The sequence below is a fragment of the Salminus brasiliensis genome, chromosome 23 (genome assembly GCF_030463535.1).
Source record: "Salminus brasiliensis chromosome 23, fSalBra1.hap2, whole genome shotgun sequence".
Lineage (NCBI taxonomy): Eukaryota > Metazoa > Chordata > Actinopteri > Characiformes > Bryconidae > Salminus > Salminus brasiliensis.
Genome location: NC_132900.1, coordinates 22,209,514 through 22,235,607, shown reverse-complemented (window position 1 = coordinate 22,235,607; position 26,094 = coordinate 22,209,514). Strand labels below are relative to the sequence as shown.

The 26,094-nt window shown below is 40.1% G+C and overlaps 1 protein-coding gene across 1 annotated transcript; it reads left to right on the top strand.

Annotated features, from left to right (window-relative positions):
- Positions 1-246: 246 nt before the first annotated feature.
- On the top strand, positions 247-19,728 carry basp1 (brain abundant, membrane attached signal protein 1). Its single transcript, XM_072668664.1, has 2 exons — positions 247-406; positions 17,503-19,728. Exon 2 carries the CDS (start codon positions 17,517-17,519, stop codon positions 18,126-18,128), a length of 612 nt encoding a protein of 203 aa, XP_072524765.1. The 5' UTR covers positions 247-406; positions 17,503-17,516; the 3' UTR covers positions 18,129-19,728.
- The last annotated feature ends 6,366 nt before the right edge of the window (positions 19,729-26,094 follow it).

Genomic DNA, 26,094 nt, shown 5'->3' with positions numbered 1-26,094 from the left:
TGTTCCTTCACGTTAGTGTCCCATTATAACACTTATATTAATTCTTTAGACCTAATAAAATTGATATGTTTTTATATTTATATTAATGTATACATTATCGATATAAGAACAAACTGCTGGTATGTTTGATCTCTGTAAGAGGCTCCTGTCCCAGCTAGAGGCACAAGAGCGCGCCCCTCCCCCCGCCTTCCACCCCCAGGCCGAAAAGCACCCCCCTCCCCTTACCCACTCACCCACCCACCTCCATGCGCGAGAGTGTGCGCGCGCGAAAGAGAAATGCAGCGCGAGCTTTAGACTGGACAGCCCGAATAAGCGCCATCCGCCGCCACGCGCACGAGGGAAAAGGCAGTGAAAACTGAGCATACACTCGCAGACAGGGTCGCCCAGGGAAAGACCACCGCCGACGGTAAGACTTGTCTACTGTATTAATGAACTGTTAGAACTTAATGTATTATGGTTATTATATGTGCTATTTTAAGGTTTTTCTGTCATGTTAAACATGCATCCATCACCCAGTGCGTTAAGACGTTTAAACACAGACCTGCGCGACGGTGGTTTAGTGGGTAAACGGGGCATATCGAATTTAAATCAAATGTGGGTTGAAATACTGTGGAATTTAGTCTGAGAGCGGAGAGGGGCGTGTACCGAGCAGCCTCGCTGTCTGGCACGGTGTATTGTACTCTAGACTGAGCGCCTCAGCCTCCATTCATACTATTCTAGCCTTTTAACTACCACACACATCTTGATTCTTGTCACTGATTTAATGGTTAAATTTAATACATAATGTATTTACACACAGTTGCCTCATACGCATTTTAACGAGTTTTAATATTGTGTCGGACTTTCTTAATATAACCCACCTAATCAGGAATGCTTTTTGTTTGGAAAATTGGATGCATCGTTTTTAAAGTGTGCTCCATAAAACAAAACAGGCAGGAATGTTCATCTCCACCACACCCCTTTGTCTTACTGTGGAGGTGTGACACATTTTGCAGCGCTACGTCTAACTAGCACACTCGCGCGCGCGTTTTCGGGCGCGCGCACACATACACACGCACTAACACACACTGACATAATATATAAAATGCCATGCATAATATATATTATGAACATGTTGGCTGCTTCTGGCTATAAATAGAGGCACTGTTGCGTAGTTTGTGTTTTTTGTATATAAAAAAAGAACATCTGACAAATTATCCTTCAAAATAAATATAATATTTACATAGGCATTTTTACACGTATTTCAGACTGTATAAATCGTTTGTTGTGTGTTTACGATTATTCTTTATTCTGTTTGGTCGAATTTCATCAGTAATTGCCCGATCCTTTGTCTCAACGGGGCGCATGCGCGGTACATACAGGGTGTGGATGGAGAATTGATGGGCTTTTTCCCATCAGCAGATTGGCGCCTGATTTACGTCCCCGTCACTTCAACCCACGGGCTTTTAAAATTGGTCAGATTTAGCGTACAGCGGTCGTTGACCCGCTATTCGAGTGTAGACCGACATTAAAGTTGTTATAAAAAGACGCTGCAGACAATGAACCGAGTGACCAGACGCAAGCGCGCGCGCGACTGTCATCAGAGGATCGCATCACAGATCCCACGATCAAATCCGTCAACCAAACGCTAGAATCTGTCAGTTTACAATAGGTGGCTTTTTCGAGCTCAGAAAAGACGCTTTAAGAATATGAAGGTAAACTGGCGCGATGTGAACAATGGAGAAGACTGAGCGCGCGCGTCCTTTTGTGATTTAAGCGCTTGATTGTCAGCTCGCAACGCCACAAAACGCCGGCGGAGTGAGTCATGCGCGCCTCGAGCTGCACGCGGGGGAGTCGCGCGCGGAATACTAAACCGAGGCACGTTCCTAGAGTGACCAGACTTTTGTGCGCGAGGCTGGAGGATGCGATAAGATAAAGAATCCAATTCGTTTTGAGAGCTCTAGCGATGTAGTCTCGAGCCAGCGCAGGTAAATGCTGTTATGAGAAAAAACAGTGACACGTTTTGGATGGGTGTTGGGTGCAAACGCGATTACGCCTATCACGTTTCTGATAAAGCAGCCTCTTATTGAATTAACACTGGCCCGCGGAGTCGAGCGCGTGTGCGCGTCGGCGCAGCAGCAACAGTTGAAAAATGTGAAATGGCGAATCTGACCGACGGATCAACAGTTGGGAGGCAAAATGGCGATTTTAGCTGATAAAAACAAGAGACGTAAATGTAATGCAACCAGAGGGACTGTAGTAGATATGAGTGTAACGTCTCACACATCACTAATTGGTTTGGAAGCCGCCACGTGAATAAAAACGGTCCTTCCGCTAGTTACAATAAAGAGATACAAGGTCAGATTTATGAGTCTTGACATGGAGATAGTTGTTCATTATGACTTAGTATCTTATAATTATGATTATGATCTTATAATGATACTTATCCTAATTATTATGACTCAGTATCTCACAATGACTTCGTCATGACTTAATATCTCATCATTATGACTGATTGCATGACCTTTTTGGGTGGAAATGGGTTTCTGTACATGATGACATGCAACTATTTTCTGAATGTTTTATGTTCTACCAAATTTAAAAAAACTAATTCACTAATTGGGATGTAACACCACAAGCTCAGACTTTCATTCATTTAGTTTACAGAAAAGTATCTACTCAGACTTCTTTACATATTGCAACACATATAGTCAATTTATTTACTCAGGTCCTTACAGGCGTTTACTCCACCTCCACACCTTTATGTGTATGAGTGTAGCCTAGTGAATACCTGCTGAGTCAAGTGTTAGGACGCTTATCTGTATATACCAAGCTGCAGTTAAAGTGTCTACAAATGGTTGTGTCTTAAATGTAATGTCTTCTACACTGAGAAATTGAGATCAAAGTATCACATCCTGACCAAAGCAGCAGGTCTTCCTTGTGGTCACATGTGTGGTGGATGTGTATAATGCAGTAGGTCAGGGTTAAACACTGGCACAGACTTTGCTCAGAGCAAATCAGACTACATATGACTATGTGTAGTATTGAGTGAATCAGGACACATGAGAGTGTGCAGTAATAGGAGGCTTGTGGGAGAATACAAATGAAGCAGCACAATTTGTAGTCCATTTTATACTTTTTGTTCATTTACGTTTTTTAAGTTTTTAGTTGACTTCAGTCAATTTCTAACACATTTTTACAGGTCATTCCAAAAGCCAATGATACGTACATGCTACACTTATGAAAAATTAAGATTCATGAATTGTTCTTGGCTTGGACACATGGTTCTAGCAGAAATCATTATTAGTAGACCATTACAGTGTGTGGACAAAAGTTTTGGGACACACCACCTAATCATTGAATTCAGGTCATTAATTAAGTTCCATTGCCACGGGTGTATAAAATCAATCACCTAGCCATGCAGTCTGGCCTTACAAACTCAATTTAATATTTTATATTATTGAAAAGTAGAAGCCTTTAGCAACATAAAGTTACAAAGGGTCGCTGAGTGCTAAGATGCATAGTGCATAAAAATCGCCAGTGCTCTGCTCCCTCAATAATTGCACAGTTCTAACATCAGTGCAAAACCTGGGTTTCCTGGGAGCTTCATGGCATGGGTTTCCATGGCCATGCAAGCCTTACATCACCAGATACAAAGCCAAGCCTCGTATGGAGTGGTGTAAAGCACACCACCACTGGAGTCTGAAGTAGTGGAAACATGTTCTGTGGAGTGGCGAATCATGCCTCTCTATCTGGCAGTCTGATGGACGAGTCTGGGGTTGGTGAATGGCAGGACAACATAACCTGTCTGGCTGTATTGTGCCAACTGTAAAGTTTGGTGGAGGAGGGATAATGCTATGGGGTTGTTTTTAAAGAAGTCTAGGCCCCTTAGTTTCAGTGAATGGAAATCCTAATGCTTCAACATACCAGGACTGTATGCTTCAAACTTTGTGGAAACAGAATCTCCTGAAGATGTAATGTGTAGGTGTACTAATACTTTTGCCCTTATGGTGTTTGTAAGTCCTTTAGATTTCTATAAAGATCTGTAAAGCACCATCCTTTAAAATATTTTAAAGAAGCCAATAGTAGTTCCTCTATGGCATTATCATTCTAAATAATTTGGCATCTTTATTTTTGTGTCATACACTCAGAGCTAAACCTATGGTGTTTTTGGATATTCTTGATTAGAGCTTTAAGGGTGAAACTCAACCTGTACAATTTGTTTCTCTAATAAGAGAATACACTGTATGGGGGGTTGTACCCTGCCAGGTTTACTCCCATTATAACAATAACAAAAAAGATACATAAAAATAGATCTCTCTCAGCAGGCTACAGAGTGAGTACAGCAGAGGTAGGAGCTTGGGGGTCTTTAATGGCTTTATGGTTGTATGTTTTTGTTCTCTGAAACAATTGTGCTTTCTGGTCTTTAAAGTGTCACCTTTTGCCTGCACTCAGTGAAAAGCAGTAACTGTGATGTTTTCACCTCTTGCCTTTGAATTTAATTAAAAAACGAATAAATATGTACATACAGATCCTTGTTCCTGGAAGCAAAGTAAGTCTGAAGTCTGAATTGACTAAATCCATCATATCTGCTCGAAAGGAACAGAATCTGTGTGCACTGATAGAAGTCAGCACCAAAATTCACAGAACCAGAACTTGTTTCTGACAATAAATAAATCAATAATTAATTAATTGAACAGAACAAAATAAAAGGTGTGTTAACAAGAGCTTTCCACAACAATGTCCAATGTTGGTTTTTACAAGATTTAGAAAAAGAATGGACAAGCCAAATGCACCAAATTATATGTTAACATTAAAAGCACCAAGTCAGTGTTTATGTGCAAGGTCAGAGGTTTGCAGTCCGGCTGCTGAGGTAGATAGAATGTGATTAACGGGAATCAGAAGGACAACCTATGAGAATTCAGTACCACAATAATAATTTGATCATTTTGTCAATGTGAAAACGCTCACGTGCGTGTACACACTATGCCTGGAAATGGTGACTTGGGCTCCTTATATCTGAATCTAAAATGGCTGCCTTACCCATATAGTGCTGCACTACATGGGGCATGAACTAAGAACATTTGCACCTATGCAGTGCATTACATGTCAAGTATGAAGCCATTTTGGGTCTATCCTGTGTTTGCAGAACATGGAGAAAGGCCCTTTTAGGGATTTGTCAATGGTAAATCTGTGTATAGAGTAGAATATACATGCATAGTGTATATATTTGGGGTTGGGTTGATGGCTGGAGAGTGTTCCATTTGAATGGAACTGATGGGTGACTAGTGTAATGGTGTCTGATAGGTAACACTAGAGTTCCATTTGGCCACAGGATCAGTGAAAAAAGGGAAAGAGGGGAGGTGAGCATAAAAAGAGATATGGGTAATGAGAAAACGAGAAAAAAGAGAAAGAGAAGAGAAAGCAAGAGAGACAGGAAGAGAGTGCGCGAGAAAGTTGTGCTGACAGGTAGAGACAGGCTGAACGAGCATGGCTTTGTGTGTGCGTTTGTTAATTTGAGATGAGCAGCTAAAAGGGACAGTCGAGTCAAACATATCTGATACACTTTCAATCATACCGTCTCCTCAGAAGCCCTTACAGAGATGTTTGCCTGTGTGCGTAACATAAAATCTATAGCATTGCTGCCAAAATCATGTTATCTCAAGACTAGTAACTTTATAGGATCAAGGAAAGCGTTCTTATATTCAGTGTATGCTATTTGTGGACCATTTCTTTTGGCCAATTCTTCATAAAATGTTCTCACAAGAGACAACTAGAGACTTTAAACGGTTCTTAGTATAACAGTGACAATGTCATATGCTGCATGTCATCATGGAATTTTTCTCTGGGTTGCTATGGCGATGGCCTGGACAATTGGGATGCTTGAGCCAGAATGGCAGCTGTCCGATAGTTCCTACGGCAACAGCCAATCACAGAGCAGAGCCCCACTGACCCCACCTGTCCCCTCAGATATGTGTATGTGTTTAAAAGCTACCTTGCCCATGCATGGGTATGTGAGTCTGCTTCTCTGGCAGGGTAACATTAATGTAAAGAAGCATAGTTAAAGCAAATTTGTGCATGAACAGGAGCTGATCTCTGGGTCATGCCTGTCAGATGAAAACAGAGGCTTTTGATATGCAAAACTCATAAACAAAGCAAAACAAATGATCATTATACTGAGTTTCACACATAGTTTCCATATTCAAAACAGAGGCAACATCCTGCCACATGGTAATATCCCTAAACTCTCTAACAGTTATTGTGAGTATTGGAAGACTTAAAATATATAAAATATATATTTGTACATTACTAGATTAATACTACTAGTTTTAATTTGCATTCTGTTGATCATTGACAGTTGATAGCATTGTGTAACAAATAATAAATAAATCCGCTGGCATAGATAATTGCAAAAATTGCACTTTTATGCTTTTTGCCTTTAGTAAATGCATTTAGAGCAGTTTATTGTATGATTGGGTAATGATGTGGAGATGTTTATGCTTTTTAAATGGCCTTCACTGGACAGGTTGGTCTGAATAGCCTACAACCTAACAGAAATACCAGGCCATTATATTTTTGATGTCATGAGAGAATGCGTATCCAAAAGAGTAACTTTACAGTGGAGGAATCTACATTCTAAATTTCAAGGTTCAGGGCCAATACTAATCCTTTCTGTGAGATCTGTGTGTGTATGTGTGTGTACATTTCTCCATGGCATTGCTGATGGTGTTCAGCATGATTTACAGCTTTCTTTTACTGATCACTTACTGCATGACCAGACCTGTCCCTGTGTCTTTTGGATTGCTCAGAGTAAGTTAAATTATACATCAGTGGAATGTACTATAGTGGGGCATAACTGACCATATTTCTGATGCAAATATGAATAATGCATACAGGTTGTATGTGAAGTTGTGTAGTGATGTGGTGTGTTTGTATAAGTGCCTATATGTGTGTGTCAGGGTAATGCATTGGCTGGTATCATTGGCTCACATCATATTAGCACATTATCACACTGTATCATTATCACATGACAACATTTGGGGGAGAACTCAAATGCCAAATGCCCCTGCTACCCCCCCCCCCCCACCTGCATCCAATACTCTACTTATACATTACTCATTTACAAGTAATGTATTATTTCTTATTGTACTGTTGTTTCACAAAAGCAAAAAGCAATAATCCATGAATTGTATGGATAAGGGGTTTTATTAGGAGCTGCTGCAACTGTATCCTAGTATTCAGGGATTCAGGACCAGGACAATAACCAGTGGGCTACTATGGGTGTGGGCCACTAAAAAAGCAAGAGAGAACTGTATGCTCAGTACAAATGCAGACTGAAGCGCATTTGTGCAAACTGAGAGTTGGGCTTGAATTTGTTTCCTACACAGTGCTCCCTCGCTCTTTCTCTTCCTCCTATGCCTCCCCTCTCTCTCTCTCTCTCTCTCTCTCTCTCTCTCTCTCTCTCTCTCTCTCTCTCGCTGTCCCTCTCTGTCAGTCTCTTGCTCGCATGCATGCTCTCTTTCCTATTCCCTCTCCCTTTCTTGTGGACTCTCTCCAACTCTCTGGGTTTAGTTGGTTCAAAATGTTTACATTTTCAGAGCCTGTTGGACTAGCTAGTCAATTCTGTCTATCTGTAAACCAAGGCTGCATGTGGCATAATGCTAGCGTAATGTAAATGTTCTTTCCATAGCAGGCAGTGATTAAAAGTTTAGTGGGATGGGATGAGGGACAAAGGAGTCATTGGGGCTGTGTCCAGAAAAGTTACTATGTTTTTTGCCGACCTTCTCACAGTTGCAGGGAAAATACCCTTACAAAGATGCAAACACATTTACTCTTATTTTAGAGCCATTTACATCTGTATTTAATAGAAGAATAGAAGAAAAGGGTTAGGCTCAGACACAGCTCATCACAGCCAAGTAACATTTTACAAGCAGTTTTACAGTGACTTTCAGTAAAAGTTTAGTCTTTAGCCTGTCACAGTTCTCCTTGAGCACGTTAGGCTATTAGTTAGGACAGAAGCAGTACCAAAAATGTCTGGACACAGCCAGTAATTATGGTGGGCTGGTCTAGAAAAGGGGTTGGAGAATTCATTAGTTACAATTAATTTAATCGCATTTAGTCACAGAAGCCTTAGTGAGGTCAGGTGATGGTGGATGATTAGTTCACTCCAACTCATCCCTAGGGTCAGAGAATACACTGTTTCACTGCTCAAGAATGCATTGGCCTTGAGCTTGATACTCCTCTAGTTAATACGTTTAGCATGGCAACCTTAAGCTCATGTAAAGCAATTCCAAAGGATTTAATGTTATTATATATATACATATTCTTTCTTATTTTCAGAAAAGAGCCTATAAACATTGTCAGATCTTTTCTTGACTGTTTCTAATGCTTACACTATGACTGACAGTTCCCACATCTTATCAGTCCACATCCTGCTGATCTCAATGTCCACATTCTTGTACTTGCTGAACGTCTCTGTCTCTTTTAGGAAAATGTTAATGTCATCTGGTGCATCCGTATCCATCATCAGGAACATCTACTGTTTCTTGTTCTGCAGCACTATGTCAGCACTGTTTGCTTGTATTGCAGGTGTGTCCCACAGGATGGTTGCATCACTGACATTGAATACACCGTCTAGCATGTGCACGTAGTATTTGCCAGGCACTTGCACCCACAGATGCTTGCACATGGGCCAGTGGATGTAGCAGACCACCTTATTATGTCTGAAGGTGTACTCAGACAATGCATGTTTTGTGGCTATCATGTTCTTCAGCCTAATTGCACATTCTACACTTGCTGCTACAGCATGTTTTTCTGGTGGTACCTGGCGTTAAGTGTCTGGTCCTGGTCTCCAATCTTCAGGTTCTCTGTTTCTCCCTTGAGACCGGACCTATCAGCTTATCTTTTGAATATGTGACCTCAGCTAGTTGACTTCTTTGAAGCTGTATCATGCATCCATCCCAGTGTGCGTAAAAAGCCACAACATTCTACATTCTTCAACATTCTACCTGTACAGTTCAACCCGTGCAAAATTATTACACAAATCCTCATGACACAAAAAGAATCTGGATTCATCTGATTCTTGGTTCAGCTCTGGTGCTCCTGTCCCCACTGGAGATATACCATGCTAACAACACTGGCTCTCATATCCCTGCTATAAAAACACTAGCCTGGCCATCTTAAGCTAGACAGACTGGTTAAGCTGGCTGACCCACATAGCTCTCGACTAGCATAGTATATGGTTTTGTTTGAGTTTAGCTGGTTAATCAGCATGACCATATTGGTCAACCAGTTTTACAAAACAGTCCCCCAGGATGCTTTCAGCAAATTTGAGAATGTGTCTGACCTGTTTGTTCTTGGATGTCACTCTTCATCCTATTGTTGTGGCTGTGGTCTGTCCGGTTTCTCACATAACTGTTATGAATGTACTTGACCCTGTTGATGCACGTGCGGTTTTTATACACATAGTCATCAATCTCTGCTAAAATTCTAAATAAAATGGATGTTCTTGAAAAGCCCACAATGACACTGGTTTGGGTAGATGTCTAGTGCTAACTATCCTGCCTTGTTCAAAATAACTAAAGCCACCTGTTTTGCACTCTTCCAAAACACAACTGAATGCAAACACACATGGTGTGCTTGGACACTATTAGACCAAGCTTGAAAAGGGCCAAGTTGCTGCATAGCCCTTGTTTTTAATAAAACATGTTATGCACACATAATCTTGTAAATTGTAATAGCTGTTATATAAATTGATGTTTTAAGAAACTATTATTGTAATTAGCTATAATGTTTACTACTTTTAACTTATTAAGTTGACTTAAGTAGGATAGTATCAATAATAGTCAATTTTAATAGTCAATAATCATCAATTCAAGTCAGCTAATTTTAAAAGGGTAATAAAGGATATTTGAATATATGGTTATTTTAAGAAACAGTTGATTCTTGACCTAACGTTGGAGACCTCTACTGGCTCTGAGTATGGTGTGGGAGAGAATGAGTGTTCAGACACACTGTGGCTTGGCTATGCTTGTCTTTCTGGTGTTTATATTCTGATCTCTGCTGTTTTTATTACTGAAACATTCAGGCTGAGAGATGACTGTATACACAAGGAGGATATGTGTGAGTGTGTGTGTTTGTGTGGATGTGTGTACAGGATGCAGGATTTACCTAGGTCAGAGTTGAGGCGTTTCTCAGGCAATGTCCAAAAATATTAGTAAACCACTTCAGCACTCCACAGATTCTGGAACATTCCAAAAGAAATACATACACGTACACACACACACACACACACACAACACATGCACGTTGAGCTGCTTTCAATTTCAGTTCTTCTGGTAGTAGTGAATGTCAGTGCGATTAGGGGGTGCGGATTTCCAGCAGTACAGGTTAAAATACTGTAAAGTCCAATGTAACTTGCCTTCTTTCTCCAACTCCTGTTTTCTATTAGGTCTGTGAGATATGCAACAGAGCATCACACAAACACACATGGTCAAATTAATCATAATTGATTTTATTAATAATCATTAATTATATTTACTCTTACTTATTCACTTTAGTCGCACACACATGTGCTTACAATGCAGGTGTCCTTTCAGTAACCTGATATCTAGCTATACCAATCAGTAAGACAAACAAAGCAAAGAAAGGAGACAATTCTTTCCCTGACGCTCTGTTTGACTTCAGTAACCATGATCTCTTTTGAGTTACTCAATAACCTCGACCAGTATTTGAGAATTGAGTCAGAGTGTGTTTGTTTGTGCATGTGTGTGCAGGTGGACTAGGTGACATGCCAATAAAAGTTCAGATACAGTTCAACAAAAAGAATGTGAAGAATGAGAACGAGAGAGAGAGAGAGAGAGAGAGGAAGAAAGAGCAAAAAGACAGGCAAATAGATCTAATTATAAACAAAAAGAGAGGGAAGTTTATATATTTTTTAATAAAACATTTATATAGAAATAGACACATTCTAGAAATAGTATACAGTGATAGTTTGACCAAGTACAATACAATTGCGTTTATGTAGTCAATCAGACAGTTTGGTATCTGAAATGTTACCCCAACAATTAGCATCTTGTTAATCATTATACCCTTGCATTAAAGCGAGTTTGTGTAGCATTTGTACCTTACAATAACAACTCCAAAATCATGATGCCTCACTGACATGTAATAGGGAGAATTGTGTCTCCATTGTGGCCACTATTGTTACCACTATGTATTGTGGCACCATGGAACTTGGGGGAAGTGGTCAGAACAATGCTTGCGAGATATGGGCACTGTAAAATCCTGTGATATTAACATGCCTTTTATAAATCAGCTATTTATTAGCCAATTCCTTAGGTCTTTATCCATACTAACACAATAGCCATGCTTTCTAAACATAAGTTTTTAAATTATAAATATATACTTAATACACCCTATGTAAAAGGAGCTGAATTATTAAGATTTTTTTTATATTCCTCTTCTGACCAAGTAACGTAATGTTTTATTTCACCAAGCTGTTGATTTAAGCCCAAACCAGTCTGACACAACCTTCTCCAACTAACACTAACAAACCTGTGCACAGTAGATATTGTGAGCTGAGTACTGTTCTAACCGGCAACACTTCATTTGGATGCAGCAGGCATCCTCCTGATTGGAATTCATTCTGATGCAGTCTTTTGCAATAGCACACTGCAGGCGCGGCTTCTTTACTAAGGTCTAAAACACACACTCAAGAATGAACACGTCTTCACACAATGGATTTAGAAACAAATCTGCTAAATTAGTAGGACAATGATTCCCACTGGGTCTTTCATCTTAGAATTCTTCTCTTCCCCTATCATATAAAAACATGGCGTGTGTGTGTGTGTGTGTGTTCTTGGCAGCCATTTTGATCAATAGTCATTTCCACTGTAAGGTTTTATGCTGCTCTCTCAATTTAGAGATTGATCCATTAAACACTGATGAATTGTGTGTGTGTCGATTTGTGTGTGTGGGTGTGTGTGTGTGTTTGTGATATGCTAAAATTGGCAGGCTTGAGTTGCAGTACTGCGCTTGAGTTGCAGTATTGTAGAGAAACCTCAGGGGAACAGGAGTGCTGACACAAAGACTCACACACTGCTGCTCAGTTTTCATGGAGTGTGAGGGAATGTGTGTGCGAACTAGAAGTGTTGAGTATTAATGTGCAAATTTGAGAACTACATTAGTTGTAGTTGGCTTGGTTGTTCCAGACATGGTGGTAAAATAATTTCGATAAATATTTTCATAGCATATATTTTCATAACATAGTGTTGTTTGTTCTGGCCCTGTGTGGTTTATTTTGCTAGCTTACTTTGCTAGCTTACATCTGTATAAGGAATATACAATTTTTGTGTAACTGGTAAATACTGCCTTCTTTTAGCCTTTGTTAATGCTTGCATTATGATACCTGTTCAAAAATATCCTCTAATTACCAGCTTTACCATCCTCAGCTTTCGCCTCATTGGAACGTATGGTTTGTGAAGTTAGCTTTAATTGTAATTACGGTTCATTGCAACTGTAACTTGCATTGTATCCACAAATGTTCCACATATACATACAGTATTTTACTGCTTCAGCAGCCTGTAGCTAGCTTTGATTCATAGTAGCCAGTTCCCTTGGTTATAAGTACTTATATTAAGTATGTTATACAGATGCATTGTACACTGAAAGGTAGTTAGGTTGATATGTGGTTGTGTTGATTATGTTGTATGTGCTGTATATCTAAAGGCAGGTTAATAGAATGAAATAGAGAATATTAGGTTAAGAGAAAACTAATTGCTAATTTATTTTCTACATTAAGAGAATAGTTGGCACGTTTTTGTGTGCAGGCTGTCAGTGGTGTCCCGTCACACTGTGTAGGTGTGAGAATATCAGGCTGAAAGGTGTTTGTGTTGTTTTAATTGTGAGGGACTGAGTGGAGTGCTAAACTGAATGAGGAAGGTTGCGCTATATTGTGTGTGCGTAAATATCAGACCCAGTGGTGTGTTAAAATTTCCCCCTAGACTCCAGACGTCTCTTCTGGCACTTCCTCCCAGCATGCTTTGCTGCTGTTACAGGCCTGTCTATGATTGGGCCAAATTTTCTGCTCCACTTTTTCTCACCCCTGTCCAGTTCTCCTTCTCTCTCTCTCTCTCTCTCTCTCCAGCTCTCTTTCTGTGTGTATGTGTGTGTGTGTGTGCTTAAGCACCTAAGAGTCCCATGGAGCACTATGCTTATATAACACACACACACACACACACACACACACACACACATACACATACACATATACACACACACACTGTCTTACAGCTTGCTCTTTCAAGATAGTTCCTCTAAAACCGCTTTATCAAGATATGATCTGATTAATTAACCTGAAAGGAATATTCCAGCAGTTTATTTGCACACCTGTAGCATCATCAAGTAGCATTTCCTGTCCTTAGTAAAAGAGCAGAATAAAAACTATAGCCTTAATGCATTAAAGTAACACTATGTAGCAGTTTTCACTTAGCTTGAAAATCATTGTAATGCTCAACTGATGTGTAATATGTAAAACAGTGTTGCTGTTGTTTCTATTCTAGGTTTGTGTAACGCTACAAAACCTCAGTCATACTTGCATAAATTCCTCTAATATTACTGTATCTACTGTATATTTTGTATCTTTTAGTATGTCCAGAAAACTATTGTTTTTTTAAGTTACTGACTTATAACAAAGATCACTGACCAAATGCTAGAATCTGAAAAGTTTCCAGGCACAAGACATTTTTTTAGATTTTATTTCATATCAGTCTGATTGTCCTCTTTTCCACACACACACACACACACACACACACACACAGGGGCCAAGAGATGACAGAATAGACAAGACAAGCTCAGACTTTCTCACCTCCCTCTCTCTCTTTCTCTTGTTTCTCTCTACGTTTGTCTCAGCTTCTCTCTCTGACTCACTGTCTGCTTCCATCGTTCTGTCTCTGTGTCTCTATCTCTCCCCTGAGAGTAATCCTCGGCAGTTTAGTGTGTTTGACTCTAGTACTCAGACAGAATATGAATCAGCTGTGTTGGGTCAGCTGTTGCCACTAAGCAGGGTAAAGCTGGGACCACTTGTTGATTTATTACAAATGATTGATAATAGCTGCAATATTGATAGCTCTGTCCACTGAGTTTATACATTTTGGTTGAACATTTATCACTGATTTAGCTTTGCTCTCTGGCTCAGATGATTCTTAACATTAGGCCTTATTCACCAGCTGTTCTTAAGAATAAATTTCTTCTTAAAACTCTTTCACAGTTTTCACAGATTCTGATATTCACCAATGATTTATTTGCACAATGGGATCCATCATTATAAGAGCATAGTTGGAAACAATTGCAAACTCCTTAAACACACATCAGGACTTTTCTCCAGAACAAATTTAAGAAAATTCTTATTAAGATACTGGCAAACAAGGCCCACTGTTACAATGCGTGTTTAAGATTAGAACCTGGGCTAGGTTTAAGTTTGGATTATGGGTTGAGGTTCAAGTTTCCTGACTCTAACCCTTATAATATATATTATAATCCCCACAGAAATGCATTGCCAATAGAACAGTACACTCTGGTGCAGCAACAGACGAGTCTAAGGTCACCATGCCCAATTCCAAATGTATGTTAAAATGGTATAACACCCCTTAGTGCTGTGGAGCACTATATTCTACATTCTATGCAGTGATGGAGCAATGCTGAAGACATCTGAGACGTGCTGGAATTGTGAAGTTGTGATTTAGAACAGATTATCCTACAGTACTAGATGTCATTGATGCTCTTGTGGCTGTATGCAGTAAAATTCTTACAGTATCAGTAAGTGTAAAGCCTTCTTAGAAGACCAGAGGCTGTTACAGCCGTAAATTGAACCTATTAATCCTCCTATTAATACCCTTGATATCAAAAATGTTGGGCAGGGGTCTAGTCCCTTCTGCTCTTTTCCCCTCTAACCATTAACTTCAGAAGATCTCTTTGGGGTTTGGGTTATATTTGGGTTCCCTGATGTAGACTTTGAGAAACAGGTTTGAAACTCTGAAAATGTAACTGGGGAAAAAGTGTAAATTCATGTGGCTTTTTCACATTGAAAGTGTGAAAAACACTCCTGCTTAAAGCAGCATTATGCAAGAATTGATATTTTCTGCTGCTGGGCTCCCCTACAGTCAAGAGGTGGATTTTTTTTTGTGCCACACCCAGAGGATACACTTACATGCACTCCTGGGCAAACCGAGGGATATAGAACTGCCAATAGAAGAAGAATAAGCATGTGGACTGAGGCGGTAGAATAATATGAACGGGCAGCGGTGTCCTGCCTGCGTTACCAAATTGTGTAGCGATGATATTAATCTATTCCCTTTATTCCATGTCAGTGGAGCATCACAATGATTTTGAATCTGTTATTTTAAGGGACAAAATGCTACAAACACAGTTTTGATGATGTAAGGATTTTGAGGGGTAATTTTGGGCACAGGTGTCATAAAGTAAAAACACACAAACACACATACACACACTGCACTGTCATGCTGGAATAACACAACGCTGTCATGAATGGTGATGGGGGTGGCTGACTCTATTGTTTTCTGCATGACTCCGGCGCACACACACACACACACACACACACAGCAGTGAGCAGAGAGCAAGTCTCCATTGTCATTTCTGTAAGAGTGAGAGTTTGTGAGTGTGTTCAGTGTAGTCACACATCAATTATTTATGATGACTGAATTCTTTTTGTCTAGCATGCATCTCTCTCTCTCTCTTTCTCTCTCTCTCACATACACCCACACACACTACACACACACACACACAGAGAACACATTTCCATATTCTGCAAACGGGAAACAAAGTCCTACTTGAATACAAACACACTATTGTCACCTGGTATAAAAGGGATTGTCTTTCTGTTGTGAGTGTGCATGTGTGGATGTTAACAGATGGCCATAACCCATGGAGGTGAGCTAAACACAACTAAGACAGCCAACAGAAGATGATGAGAGAGAGAGAGAGAGAGAGAGAGAGAGAGAGAAAGAAAGAGAGAGAGAGAGAGAGGAATAATGGCAAAAAGATGAGAATGGATCTGGAATTGAAAATATGTATGTGTTCATACTGGTTTGTGTGCACCAGTTTGTGTTTCTGTGTTCTTCTCACAGTGGACATGTCATGTGACTTTCCAGTTGCTGTGGTAACTGCTATTCTGAGTCTTGAGTCTTATCTAGGCTTGTCTTCTTGTACAAACAGATTCGTTGCCTAGTTAAGACTGCTTTCCTGTTCTCCTCTGTGTGCTGAACACATTGGATGGTGAAAAAATATTATTACTGCACTGATTTCTAAAAGAAGAGTGATTCACTGGTTATTGCATGTTTTGTACCTCAAATCACTTTACTGATTCAAATCACTGTGCATAATTGAATCACTTTGCACAAATTTTAAAAAAGTTTAAGCTTCAAAAAGGAATTGTGTGTGTGTGTGTGTGTGTGTGGGGGGGGGGTTCTGTCTGTATTTCAAAAATAAAGTCATCATTCAGGTATTCATTACACTGATTTACAAGTCAAGGAGAAAATATTCAACCCATTTTCAGTTTGATCCCGGGTGATGCCACAGCCTCCCATTGCTGACAGTAAACCAAGAGAGTACAACTGACCTTAGGGCAACGTCCCAGTTGTGTACTAATTAGTAATACTAATGTGCTTTGAATATGTAGTATGTAATATAGATAAAAGTGTCAAATCAGGAGAACGATGTATGATATTACATTAGTGTGTAGTACGCTAGTCTTTTTGGATGTAAAGGATAGCCCTCACTTTCCCCTGCCGCCCATTGCAGTGCTAGTCAATGTGAGCATATGTAGCTGTCAGGAAAGGCAATTAACATTCTTCTTCAAACAAATTCAGCTGTGCAGTGACAATGTGTTTGCAGCAGTTCCAAAAGATGCAGCAGCAGTTTACATAATTGGGAGGAAGCACAGGCTAATTTTCAAGATCTCAGGACTGGTACATTTGTATGATAAGGGGAAACTAGCAACTTGGGATGAACTAAACTGTAGAGAAAACTGAGCTTCACAGTGTGACAGTTTTGTATATAGTTACTATTATGTATTTTCTTCTACAATGCATGAGTGATTTAAAAGGTCTGAGCGAGTGAAATAGTGAAAGGGTTGTATCGCAGGCAATGCTAACTATGATAACTGATGTTAGCTAGGATTAAAAATAGGGATTTTTCTGTTATCATTATTACATCGACAACTAAATTGTTGGCACCTTATCCACTGAAGTGAGGAAACTGAAACAAGTTCATCTTATTAAACATTTTACTGGTTGGTTCTACTGTTAACTCTACTGTTAGCTCAGTAGCTCACTCGAAGACGAAGCCTCATTTGCTGAAGTCAACATTCAGATTGTTTTTTTTTTTTGCTTCTTCTTTTAAACCTGATATTCATTCATTACCCAACATTCACCCATTTGTTAACTCAGATACTACATTGAAAATGCACATCCTCACTTCCCATTTGTCTCCTTTTGTATGTTTCAGAAGACTGAGGCATCATGGGAGGAAAACTGAGCAAGAAAAAGAAGGGATACAATGTGAACGACGAGAAGGCGAAAGAAAAGGACGCCAAAGCTGAGGGAGCATCAGCGGAGGAGAGCGAAGCTCCCAAGGACAAGAAGGAAGACGCGCCTGCTGCCACGGAGACCAACGAGACAGCCAACGACACGGCAGCGGCCACCAAAGATGCCACACCTGCTGCGGAGAGCAATGCAACTACGGCCAAGGAAGAGGAGAAGAGTGCCGCCCCAGTGGCCAAGGAGGAGAATTCGGCAGCTAACGCCACGGCAGCGTCCGACGCCAAGAGCAGCGACTCTGCCAAGGCGGAACCTGCCAAGAGTCCGGAGGCCCCACCTACTAAGGCTGAGGAAAAACCTGCCCCGGCCAGCGAGAAAGAGTCAGCGAAAGAAAGCACCCCTGCTCCCAAAGAGCCCGCCCCAGCAAAGGAGCCTGCCCCTGCTGCTGCCGCCGCGGCAACGGAGAGCAAGGCAGATGCTGAGGCTAAAAAGACTGAGGCTCCGCCCACCAAGGAGCCCGCCTCCGTAGAGCCTGTAACCACGGAGACCAGCCCTGCCCCCAGTAAGGAGCAGACAGTTGCCGTGCAAGATTAACGGACAGAACCGAACAAAACAAAATAAAGGGGAAACATAAATAACAAGATGAAAAATAAGATCAGATAAAAAAAAAACAATTAGCGAAAACTAGCCCTGCCCGTTATTAAATTGAAACAATTATATTGGTAATCATAATAATGATACTGACTTTGACAACAAGCAAGACTCAAACATCTTCATGAGTTGTACTGATGACGATGGTGATGATGATAATGGTGACTTTATGAGTAATGTGTAGAGAGATAATGTCAATGAGGTTTAGAGTGATGATGATGACTGGTAATTTATAATGAATGAGCTTAGAGAGGATGAAGATGATGATATTGAAGAGATTTAGCTCAGAATTATGATGATGATGATGATGATGAAGAACCTGGTGCTGCTGATTATTGTTGTCACAGTTATTATTGTTATTTAAACTTTGATACAAGTCTGAGTCCACCAGCCCCCAAATCTAACTCTTCTCACGTCTCTCTCTCTCTCTCTCTCTCTCTCTTTCTCTCTGCCTCTCTCGCTCCTTTCATTCCTCCATCTGACAAAGGGGTCAAATGAAAGAGTGAAACTGGTTCTTTACAGGCCACACACACACAGTTCTCACCTCCCTGTTCTGTTGAAACGAGTGTGAGTGTGTGTATGTGTGTGCGTGTGTGTATGGTGGTGTAGCATTTTGTTGGTTATCTTCTCTTTGCTGCTGTCTGGTTTGTGCTTGGTCATTTGCAGTGGTTGAAGTTGTGTCTTTGCCTCTGTTCTCTAGTCTTTCCTGACTCATCATCGCCTCTGATAGATCTCCCCCATATTGATGGAATTAAAAAAAATCTGTGTGTACAGCACAATGTAATACACACACACACACAAGCACGCAGACACACATACACAGACACACAAACATGCACAGACAAACACAGAGTGAGAGAGTCTGTTTTCCTGAAGGTGTTGATGCATTAAAATGTGTGCTTGTATACAGGTCTTTAACTGTTCATTGGTATGATATGTAGAAGTAGAATTGTGTGTGTGTGTGTGTCTGTGTGTTGGTGTGAGAGAGAGAAAGCAAGTGTGTTGTGTGTGAGAGTGCAAGTGTGTGTGTTTGTTTGCATGGGGACCTAGTCTGCCTTCTTAAAAGAGATTGAGTGTGAACTACAGACTTTAACATTCATCAGACAAACACACAACTCTCCCTGTACGAGAGTGCTTGTGTTTGTGTCTGTGTATGTGTGTGAGTGTATGTGTGTGTGTGTGTGAGAGAGTGAGTCTTGTAACAGATTTCTTGCATGTCAGTTGTTGGGTGGCCCTGTAGTGTATTTTTGGTTGCTGTGGAAATAATGTTGTTACAGTTGATATTCTAATATTCTATTCCATTTTAACAAATGCACGGACATACCAACAGACTCTCTCTCTCTCTCTCTCTCTCTCTCTCTCTTTTTCTCTCTCTCTCTCTCTCTCTCTTTTTCTCTCTCTCTCTCTCTCTCTTTCTCTCTCTCTCTCACACACTGTCAACATCCCTTGCAAAAACGAAACAGAACGTAAACTGGATGATTTGAGATTATATGTTCTTGTATAGATGGAGCAACAGTAATAAAATGTAAGAAACTGATTGACATCTTTGGTGACACCCCAGGTGTGTTTTTGCCTCTGTCTCGCTTACACATAAACACTCACGCCCTTTATAACTATATTTGTGAAAGCTGTCTATGATTTATATGTCATAAAAAAGAAAAACAATACCTATACAAATACAAGGGACCTGCTGTCACAAAATTATTGCTTTTGAACTGATGCAAATGAACCATTTAAACAAATCACCCAAAAACAAGTCAAAGTCAACTCTGATTCATCTCTATGAGTCACTCTCTTAAATTACTCTGTACTGAAGTCCTACCTGAATACTAGAGTGCCTATAAAAAGTATAGTATATGGATAGTTTCCCCTTTTATTGCTTTTATATCATGGACAAAATATTCTGGCTTTTTTTTATTAAAACAGTGCACAAAGCACAAAGTCAATATTATAATGTAAAATAAGTGACTGCATAAATATTTGCCCCTTTTAAAGTTACTGACCTAACTCAACAGAGGTCCAGGCAATTGCTGCTAGTAATCTGCAGTAGAGTGCAGTGAATTGTAGTATAAAGACATCAGTCACTGGTTAATCATTAATCCTGGCTAGAAATACACCATGAAGACAAAAAACATTCCATACAACTCTGAGAAAAGTGTTTTGGAGAATATATCAGTGAATGGATACAAAATATGTCCATGTCTGAACATCCTCAGGAGTTCAATTAAATCCATCATTAAGAAATGGAATGCTGTCCGCCTAGTCTTCTCTAGGGATTGTCCATGCAAGAAGGAGACGAATGAGGTTACCAAAACATGTATGACTACTCTGAAGTAAGAGTTAAATGGATGCTGCCATGGATGGTGTGTTTGTAGTCATGTGCAGTGCTTGGTGTCTGCCAAACAGATAATCTGGTCTGATGGCTAAAAAGCTCCATTTTGGTCTCATCAGACCACCTTCTTCCAGTTGACCTTCTTTGAGTCTCCCACATGCCTTTGGGCAAACTGTTGTCGAGATTCTTTGCCACTTTCCCATTATACTTTGACTAGTGAATGTCCTGGGCAACAGTTTTTATGCAGACTCTGAACCATTTCAGCTGCTAAGGTTTTTAACAAATTCAGTGTCACTAGTCTCTTTCTTGCACAGTCACTCAGTTTGTGCGGACGGTCAGATCGACACATTGACATATCCCTCATTTCAATGATGGATTTAACTGAACTCCAGAAGATGTTCAGTGACTTAGATATGTATCCATGGATATGTATCCATCCCCTAACTTATACTCCTTAATAACATTTTCTCTGAGTTGTGTGTCTTCTTGTTTTATTTGTAGCCAGGGGTGAATTCAAGGGGTGAATACTTTGTATAGGCACTGTATACCATGTAAAGCTATTATTTCAAAATGAGGTAGAAAATAATGTATAAGATTGTTGACAGACAGTGGTTAATTTGGTGTTTTGTTTAAACCCCAACTACTAGATAGCAGTGTTGTCTTCAGATCCCACTCATCTGCTTGCAGAAAAAGTAAAGGTTTCCTTTACTTACAGACTCACACACACAGCAATAATAATAATAACAATAATAACAACAACAACCATAATAATAATACCTAAAAACATATATTTGTATATGTTATAAACACATATTTGTAGAAGAACTAAAGGATTAATTGAATACTTTATTGGCCGTGGGGAAACACCCGATTGGCTGAGAGGTGGCACCACTTACCATTCTTGCCTAGCAACAGATTCAGCTGCACATAGCATAAACCCCACCCACAACTGAGAATATGGAAAGACACACATACACACAAAAACACACACACACCAGATACACATATACATTAGCACTCACATGACACATTTACAACAGAAAATTATATAATATTTTACACTATTGTCTTAATAGCACAATAATTGCCCTGAATGGTGTATGAATGTATTTGATATCAGTCTGAATACATAACAAATACATAAAGATGCATACAGTAAATTTATGTGTATGTGTCTTTGTCTGTACTTTGCGACCAAAATAGGCAGTGCTGAGGCAGGATTGGTATAATTTACACTTCAGAGTCACTAAAGATGGCTTTACCAGAAAATAAATGCAGCCCCCCACTCCCCCCATTCCCTTTTAGGTCAGCAGAGTCCCTGGAGGGAAAATCAGTGCCTGTCATTGGTTGGCTGCATCTCCATGGTAACACAGCTGTGTGCATGCATGTGTATTGGAGGCAGGTGTGTTTCTTCGGAGAGATCACAGCTCGTAATGAAAAACGTGATTCACAATGTAGGCTTGCTCTGTCCCCACCCACACCCAGTCCAGGGCCTTTCTCTGTGTGTGTGTCTTGTTCTTGTTAATTAATAGAAGAATGTAATTGATAACTTTGATTTGTATTAATGACTTGTTTGTTGTTTTGTAACAGCCTTCAGGTAGTAAAGAATGACTCATGCAGTCATCTGCGGTAATGGGCATAGTGGCCTTATGCCGTGGTTAGATGTAAAACGATAACCCAAATATTCCATGTTATTCTGCTATTAATTGAAGCAGCAGCAGAAAGTTCTGCCATCATCAGTGGTGATGACAGTGTTAAATGTCCAGACAGACCTTTTGTGTCCAAAATCCACACCTGTAAGATCTACTAAAAAGCATATTGTCTAATCATGCTACTCAATTTAATTTAATTCAAATTTTGTACGGCACATTTGTATAGCACCAACAATTGCAGCTTTACAGAAATCTAGTAATAAGACGAAAGATGAACACATCATGAAATATAAACATAAAGACCCTAGTGTGCAAGCCAAAGGCAATATTTCTTTTTGTTAATTTCCTTCACAGCATGAAAAAAACTGTGATATTCCCCCAACCCAAAAAATGCACACAGCAACAGAAAGGCAAGGGAGAAAGGTTTGGCAAAAGCTGTTCGAAAGGAAGAGAAAGCCAAGGAACTAAACAGCTGTCCCTGCTAGGCTAACCCTAACCACCTGACTTTTAGCAGCACTATCTGGTAAGACTATCAGTTAAAAATGTTCTTATTACAGCAAATGTTCTTATTACAAACAAAGCTATGCTATGCTATGCATTGTGGCATCTGTGAGAGCCGCACAGTGGTGTGAACCAGTCAATCAGAGCAGAGCTCCTCAAATGGTTCTTGAGCAGACCTTGGAAAATTAGTGTGTATCTTTGTTGGGCAAATGAATGGGTAAATGGGTGTGTAAAACCACATCCAGGCATGCCATCCCATACCTTCTATGTAGACATCAGAGAATAATTCAAAATAATTAATGAATACATTCTAATGTACCTTTAAACAAAATGAATGAAAAGCCTGACAAGTCTAACAAGCGAGTGTGAGCACAAAAGAACATTCATGAAATGATACACAAGCTGTTCACACCAAACAAACATTTGAGCCTTTTTCTGTGTGTTTATTCTCCTTTTTCTGTTTTTTTCCTTTTTGTTTAATTAAATGTTTATTTTATTTGGAATGTTTAATAAGGTTATAATATTTGCAATAATGTAACATTAATATTCAGTGTGAATTGCTTTTTTTTGACAAAATAAAATATCTAAAGACAAAATCAAGATAGAGGGTGAATAAGTCTATGTTCAGTATTTATTATAGGGTTTTGGTTGTTTTGCACCGCAGGATCTTCAGTGAGCTTCTGCACCAGTGCAGGCGCTGTCCAGTGCTGAAATCAAAATCTCTCCTTGGTCTCCAGTCTGAGGGTGTATATGGGAATGGAGTGGGTGGACAAACTATTGTATTCCAGTCTTCAGCATGCAGAATAAAGAAACTACATACTCATTTGTTGGGGGTGCACTACTAAATGGAGTGCTCAATTTGATAGCTCTTTTCTATTGTTTTTGGAAATCCGTCAGCAATGTCACATTTGGACACGAGAATTTCCCTGCTTTCAACTTGTCTTAATGTAGAGGAGAGCGAAACCACATGTAAGCTGCACCCGTCTCAGACTGTAAAGAGGAGGAGGGTGGCTGACAAGATCTGGAGTATCCATGTGTACTTTCCACGCTAACTTAAACCCATACTAAACCCATACTAAATACTAAACCCATTATTGACTGCTTAGCAAGGTTCTTCATTTGTTTGCTCAAAACAGACAAGAAAAGAGACAACTCTTACATGCACAGAAAATAAGAAGGAAACAGAAGATATGTATGGAAATCTATACGACAGGTTTTGGACATTTGCACAGCCATACATCCTGATCACTGTCATCTGCAACATACACAGTTCTATTTATAGCCCACAGTTCCAGGGCAGCAGGATATCCACAAGAAAAAAAACAATTCTCACTCAGTATCTTGACTAGCAGTGCATGGCATTGGAATGTTGAAAGTATTTTCAGATAAACTAGGTGGCAAAATACAGGATAAGTGTCACGCCCGTGCCACGGCGCCCGCCCCAAAGGCGGTCCCGGGCCGCGGCTCACAGGAGAAGATGAGCTATTTGTTACTGAACCATGTCAGGTTTATTCAAAGGAAGGACTTTTATGTTGAAATGGACTTTTGGGTTGACACCCCTCGTCGCCATTTTGGTTTCTGGTTTTGTTTGTCACGTGACTGTTCATTGTCTGGTTAATGTGTTACACCTGTGGGCTGGTGTATTTAAGTAGGCCTAGGGCCAGCTGCTGGTTGCCGAGGATTACCCTTAGTGCACCACATGCACCCAGGTTATTCAGTTAACGGTAGAGACTCAGTATTCACCGGTCTGGTCTGTAGAGTGCATCCTTGTACAAGAGGACTCTCTCTCTCCCTAGCTAGCTTAGCAGGGGAAGCTAACTAGCTAGGCTACTCTTGCCTCAAGGTCCATTTGGGAGCTAACGTAGGTCTGTGGCGATCTTTCGCCAGGCTTCTTCGGTTCAGCAAGCTGGGGTCCTGGAGCTCCTGGAGTGAGCGACTCTCCAGCTTGTTTTAGCAGTTAGCTCTCCACACCATTGGACCGGAACAGTCGTCTAGGTTTGGTGGCTGACTCCTCATGCTCTCAAGTCTAGTAAGTTCTATGTGCCTGACTAGCGCTACTCTATATGTCCTAGTTCATAGTTGCACATACTTAGTAACAGAGAAAACATTATATCCATAGCCAAAGTCATAATGTAAATGTTTATAACTGAATTCTAAACTTCAGATTAAAGGGCTTAATTGGCATTATTGCTATTGTGGAGTAATATGCTTTTCCAAACTTGGGGAGAAAATGCCAGGAGCACTTCTGAGATCACTGTGCATTGATTTGTATGAGAAGTACTTTTAAAATGTTATTTATGTATGTGTTTGTGTAATGCAAACACTCACTGGTCACTTTTTCAGAAACACATCAGTCCACCTTGATGAAGACTGTAGCTTATTAATTTGTGTAAGCCATCCTTTAGCCCCTCATCAGGGGCCTGACTCAAAATCACCCTTGACTGAATATTTTTTTAGGTGGTGGACCACTAACACAGCCAAAACAGGGCCACATCACCAAGGCACTACTATGTAAGTTTCAATACTGTTTTAAGAATGGTCCACCACCCAAATAATACCTTGTGTGTTTTGATATGGGCTAAGTATTGGGATAGAGCAGGGCTGACCAATTGTGTGTCATGTGTGATTGGCCACTGTAATTGTACACCCACATAGTGGACAAGTAAGCTTGGTGGCTTTACATGGTAAGTGTTTCAAATAAAGTGGCCAATGAGTGTATGTATAGAATTGGTGATTATAGGCATGTGTGAATATCTGGGGGCTTGATTGTCTGTGTGTGTTGGAGGGTTTCAGTTGAGGGTGCTAAGGGGAGGTGGTGTAAAACTTGTCACATCCTGTTAGTTCGGCATCACTGCCACTAGCTATGTACTGTGTGTGTGTGTGTTTGTGTGCGTCTAGTATTTGTGTGTAAATGATGGCTCTTTGATGTGACATGTTTGTCACAGGGCTAAAGTTGTGTAAGGAGATAAAATTTCCCAGTCTTTCTTATTCTCTCTTTGTCTCTCTCTCTTACACACACACACACACACACAGATACACACATTATCTCTTTGTGTATTTCTCTTTGTTGCGCACACACACATACACAAACACACACAGCTCACCAGCAACTCTAAGAGTGATTCTTTTGAAATCTCAACAAAGCGTCAAACGTTGTTCATCACACTTTTATAGGTGAAATAGTTGCTTAGCAACAACGTATCTAGAATGATATTATATATTCAGACAAGATTCCTTCCTGCTGCTAAAATAGGAATCATCCTCACAGACGTCTTCAGTACATATGAACATTATCTTTTTTTCCCACATCAGTAATTTATTTTAAAGACATTTGACTTTGATACAAGGAACAAGCAAATATTATGTCTTAGTTCCTCATGGGTCATGCATTAAAAACTGCCACTATTTAAGAATGAACTATAAA